The 5,937-nt window shown below is 40.8% G+C and overlaps 1 protein-coding gene across 1 annotated transcript; it reads left to right on the top strand.

Annotated features, from left to right (window-relative positions):
• The first annotated feature begins 2,851 nt into the window (after positions 1-2,851).
• On the top strand, positions 2,852-5,402 carry LOC147455238 (membrane protein PM19L-like). The gene is made up of 4 exons (XM_086515226.1): positions 2,852-3,194; positions 4,001-4,178; positions 4,659-4,710; positions 5,191-5,402. Exons 1-4 carry the CDS (start codon positions 3,059-3,061, stop codon positions 5,266-5,268), a joined length of 444 nt encoding a protein of 147 aa, XP_086371352.1. The 5' UTR covers positions 2,852-3,058; the 3' UTR covers positions 5,269-5,402.
• Positions 5,403-5,937: the final 535 nt, after the last annotated feature.

Raw genomic sequence — 5,937 nt, forward strand, 5'->3', positions numbered from 1 at the left:
GTTATGGTCATTGATGTCAAATGACTTTCTCACCAACTTTGCGAAAGTTTTTGAAAGTTTTCTACTCATTTTTTTTGGGTCAAACTTTTAAGATGCCTCAAGAAAGTCACTAGCTTGAAGAGAGTGGGAAGCTAATCCCTATGAAATCATATAGCTGATTTCCCATGAGCAAGCACATATCTCTGAGAAGGAGCTACAAAAGTTGCTAGCAAATGTGTTCTTGACAAAGTTTCAAGATCAAGATGCAAAGAGTATTAGAACAACATTTTTTCCTCAAGAGTTATGGCATATACAAAACCAAAAGGAACTACTCGAAGCATCAAATCCATCTAGCTAGACAAGTACTTTAGATTACTGCCATGGGCAATAAATCTCAAGAGGGCAGATGAGCTCATGAGTACCATTAAGTACAACAGAGAAGCCACCTTAACTGCCAAGGATGGGTTCAAGATTATGGTAAAGACTACAACAAAAGTTATCACAGAAGCACTATACATTCCTACAAGTAGTCACAAAGACCACAAAATAGGACAATGAGAGAGCATTCATACAACTTAAAGGACAAAATCTCACCTATAGGGACTTGTTTTTTTGAGAGACTGAGATGATTCTATGGCTCATATCTTATTACTTTCAAATCATAAATCTGCCATTGTACACTCAATTTCTAAGACACATTGCAACGGTCATGGCAAAAGGGCTCTATGAGCAGAGAGGGGTATGCTGCAATTTTGACACATACCTACTTGGCCACATTATAGATAGTAATTTGAAGAGAAACAGAAGTACCAATCATACATGAATGCTAGCCCAATGCTTACTAGAGTGGAATATTAGGCATGGGGAATGATATATGAGCTTTCACCAACACCCACTCAATTAGAGATCATTCAAAAGAGCAACCGCCATGCTAAAGCAGTGAAAGGGTTGGACACCACCCCTAACAAGAAAATCACACAAGGATCAAGCTCCCATGCTTCCAAAGATGATGACAAGGAGCTGAACTCTGAAGAAAAATAAAATGAAGGGTCTCAAAGTGATGTCCCATCAAAATTTTTGGAGAGATTAGATAAAGACCCCAAGTCAAAAGGTGAAGAAAAATTGTCTAAGGAGCACTAGGAGGAGAAACATGTGCCACAAATTGAGTCCAAGTAGAGAATGGAGACGGCTCTAAAGAGAGTGGAAGAGAACAAAACAACTACAGTACAAAGAAATTCTGAAAAGAAAGCAACTAAGGAAGACGATAAATAAGACTATGTTGGATTAGCCGCCCAATACAAAAAGGAACAAGAAGAAAGGAGATGACAAGTACAAGAGGAGATTGATCAAAATGATTGCATAAAGAGAAAGCATCAGGAAGGAGTTAAAAAGGAAAACAAAATCATGGGATGACGCTGCAAAGAAATAGAAGGTGGATGAAGCAGACATTATTGGCACTCTAACCCTCTCACCCCCATCTAAGAAACTGATAGAACCAAAGAGAAGGAGACTTATAAACGTCAACCCAAAGATACCACCGTGTAGAAAATGGCCAAAGAGAAGATCGATACCATAGAAGCTCTAACCCATCCAAGAAACTGATAGAACCAAAGAGATGTGCATGCAAAGGTCCATGGAGCTCCTCTCTTGCCAAGCGGGGAAGAAATCGAGGAGGAAGAACCCAAGTGTAGAGCCTCTTGAGGCTAGGGACGACGGGCTGTTGACCTCTGCCATAGGATGTGTGGGTGGGCTTGGCGGATTTGTGCTGCGAAAGGGTGCAGTTCAAGTCACTGGAGCCACCCGGAGGAGCAGCTCACTGGCCGCCATCTCCTTCCCAAGCTCTTGCGGCGTTGCTGGTTGCCATGTTCAACTGTGCGAGCATTTTTTTTTCACACTTAGATCAATGAGATTCTTGAATTCTAGGGTTTCAATGATCATGTATTAAGGTAGCGATGCTCTAGACACTATCCATGCTACAAGGATTCTAGACGCTTGAATCGAAGCTAGGGATTTGTGAAATGATGAGAGAACAATTGAGAGAACTCCAATTAGAGTTCCTAATGGGGTACAAAGCAAGAGATATTGTATTAGGAGAGCCAAGAGTAGTGAGAGTGGTAGCTGAAACACTATGGATGCAACCATCCCAAGTGGAAAAATATGTTTCCAAAAAGTACAATGGATCAAGGGGTTCATATGCACATTGTTTCACTTTTTAAGCAAGTCTTACAAGATGAACAAGTCATGGATTTCCACATTAAGCACAAGGGATTTGGATTAACCTTGGAAGGAATAGCATTGAGTTGGTTTCACCCATTGAATAGCTGAAGAATAGAGGGATTGGTGAAGGCACATGTGTAACCCATAGACACATTAGATATAAACTATGATGTATGAAGGCATATGTGTACCCTAATGTGGTATCTATAGACAGAAACCCACACACCCCACCAAGCTCCACTACCAACAACAAGGGTACATATATAGTTACATACATATATATGTATGTGTGTGTGTACGTACTCTTACATGCGCACATAGTTGTATAATCTACTAACATAATATGGCGGAAGAGGGAGCCCTTTACACATGGCGCAATCCCAAATTGAAAATAAGCCCCTTTGCATGCGATAAAGAGGGAGAGGGGTCGAAGACGGCCGGCCGTACTAGTATCTGTTATAGACAAGTCTATATAGTGACATAGACGTACATTCCTTTGGTTATGGTCACTTAGTGCCGGCCATGGAGTTTTAAGAGCCATGAAGGAATTTGAAATTGAAGTGGCGTGAGTCTACTGTAGGGGACACGCAACAACGAGGTCGAGCTCGACGAGGCTAAACACGCAGGGCGGCGACTTTATATGTTCGGGATTGTCCCGGAGAGAGAGAGAGAGAGAGAGAGAGAGAGAGAGAAAAGAAGAAGAAGAAACCCTCGTTATACGCGGTATACGCAGGCAGGGATTGTCCCGGAGAGGGAGAGAGAGAGAGAGAGAGAGAGAGAGAGAGAGAGAAGAAGAAGAAGAAACCCTCGTTATACGCGGTATACGCAGGCAGGGCTTGGGACTCTGTTTGTGTGTGAAGTCATGGCCAGCAAGAAAGGAAAGAATCGCACAAATGCTGGTATAGCAGGTGCTCTTTTGGTTGTCAACTTCGCCCTCTATCTCGCCATCCTTGGAATCTCATCATGGGCTGTCAATGGCCTTCTGGACGGTAACCCTGGTAAGCCACTCTCCCTAGAGCTCTGCATGCTTTCATTCCTCTCCCTAGAGCTCTACATTTCTTGTCCATTTTATCTAACCTTGTTTTCCTTGTCCTGTACTGTTAATTCACAAGAAGTTTTGGACAAATTCTCACAATAATTCCCACATTGTGACTTACCTCAACATCATGAGCTTCTGTAAGGGAGGCATTGCATACCTAGCTAGGTACAATTGGGGGCAGGGGACCGCCGGCCCGGTGGTCCCCTCCCCCCAATCGTACTAGGCTAGGTATGCGGTGCCTCCCGAGCAGAAGCTCATGATGTTATTCATTATATGAAAAACACTCGAAAAGACTCCGTTTTCCTACATGAGAAAAATTCTAAATCTTCTTGTGTAATAAAAGACCTTATTTTAATAAGCAAGGGGTAGTGGCGACTGCATGCAGAGATGCTATGTTTTGCGAATGAGTTGTTTCTCAAGCATTTCATTAAGATTGCATTTTTGAAAGTGTGCACTTGGTGTATTGCTCAACCGAAGTCACCTAAAATACACATACCTATCATGTGGGTTCAATAGAAAGATCGTTTTAATCCCAAAAATGGTCACATTTTCATTGACAGAGGGATATTACATAAGAAGATTTTTTCTTACAGATTGAATAGAAAAAGGGTTTGCCATAATCTTGCAAAATTCACAAAGAAGGGATTTTCATGGTATTGCTTGAACACACATGATATTGTAGTCCTACATATAGCGAACAACTCAAGGTATATTGTCTTCCCTGTCACCACAAACTCATATTTGAGTGATGTTATCTCAATGTAGATGTGCAAGGGAGTGTTGCCACCTTCACCTTCGTGGCTGTTGCTCTCTTGGCTGGAATCGTAGGCATTGCTTCTGTCTTTGTGGGCTTCCTACTTCTTAAAGCTTGGACCTCAGAAACTGTGTCATCATCAACGGCCATCGGATATCTAGCCCTCTTGTTCTCTTTTTTGGCCGTTGGGTAAGTTTGACAACAATTCTCCCTATATTCTAAAAGAATTTCATGTAATCAACACAATATTCGCATTTTCTTTGTTGAAATATCTTTAGCCAACAATAGAGCTTATACATGGTAATGTTAAATGCATTTTTGTGCTATCAAATAAAATTGGAGCAAAGATTTGTGCAGTGATTTAACATTTCCACCCAAAAATTAATAAAAAGCATTACTTATTGTAATAATATTTCCACCCGAATTTAACATTTCCTCTAAGTTTAATAAAAAATATTGCTTATTGCGATATAGTACAAGGGAGATGATTAGGTTGAGGATTGAGACAATCTTGAGGCAATCTTGGATTTTATGTAGAGGCAATCTTGGATTTTATGTAGTAAAAGAGAAAACTTGAAACTTGAGCAAACTGGCCTTCTTGTGTCTTGGCTCATAGGTTTTACTTCAAGTATCTACTTAGTACTGGTTTTTGTATACTTTGTTTTGTAGGTTTGCTGCCAAGGATCTTAGTGTCACAGCGATCGGTAAGAGTGTCGAGCTGGTATGTATGTTCTTTTTTTGTGGAAAAAATTGCACCCACCAAATGTCTATGCACAATGTGCCAATGTGGGCACAAATCCAAGGCTTGGAAAAAGCTAGGTTTGTTTTATCCTAACTTGTCCAGATAAAAAAATGACAACTTCAAAATTTTGCAAGAAGGATTTGAGGGGCAGGCTCAAACTTCAAGAGTTTTAGTTTAATAGTTGAAATTTATGTTGAATTTCCCTTCTCAAATATGGTTTTCATCACCTTCTCATAGAGGAGAGTGAGGATCTAAAGCCGGATTTATAAAATTATTTTCCCAAGCCTTGGCACAAGCACAAGAGTAATGTTTACTAAATTCCAAATTTGTTATAAAGATGAATTGTGTGGAATGTTAATGTTGAATCCTTCTTTTTGTGCAAAACTAATAGATCCAAAAAATTACATCTTCTTGCCATGCTCGTGACGAGCCATGACCGCTTCTCATTGTATTGTGCAGAAAGTTTTGGATGGACTTGTGATTGCAGTGGCTGCCACTCAACTTTTGTTTGTTGGGTTTCTAACTTCGCGTATTTGAGCTCACTCATTAATGATCCACTAAACCATGCACAACAGTTATTGGATTGTAGGCACAACATTCCAAATGAGATATTATTTTTATTCTATGCCTATGTAATAAGCAAGTGCCATAAATCGAAGCACAATTGCTTCAAGCGCAATTTTTTATTCTACTTGTTCATGCAAATACATTTATGTTGTGGACGAGAAGTTAAAGGTTGTCTAAGAAATGAGGTAATTGAAGTAGAAAGGGCCCTAGAGCACCTCCCCATAACCCTTCAAAGTGGCTAAATTTTTTATGGATTTCCATAAAAATGAAAGGCCTTGGCTAAAAGAGAATGGTGGCCCCATTCTCACCTTTTGAAACAAACTAGTATTGCCGGCAGCTTTGATCGCCTCTCTTTCTCTCTCTTCGTGTAGGCTTTCTCTCTCTCTCTCTCTCTCTCTCTCTCTCTCTCTCTCTCTCGTTGAGTGCACTGGGTTCAGACCACACTAGGCGGATTGAGGAGGGAGTTGCACGTGTTCGGGGGAGGGAGCCGGAATGGGGTGAGCTCATATAAAAGCCAACCAAACCTAAAATTCACTTATTCTCTCATTTGTGCAATAGAAGAGTGCTCTTGCTCCATCTCCATCTCCATCTTCTTCTTCTTCACCTCCTTGTGTGTGTGTGTATGAGTGAGAGAGAGAG

The sequence above is a fragment of the Adiantum capillus-veneris genome, chromosome 6 (genome assembly GCF_014529385.1).
Source record: "Adiantum capillus-veneris isolate H3 chromosome 6, ASM1452938v2, whole genome shotgun sequence".
In the NCBI taxonomy this organism is placed as follows: Eukaryota; Viridiplantae; Streptophyta; class Polypodiopsida; order Polypodiales; family Pteridaceae; genus Adiantum; species Adiantum capillus-veneris.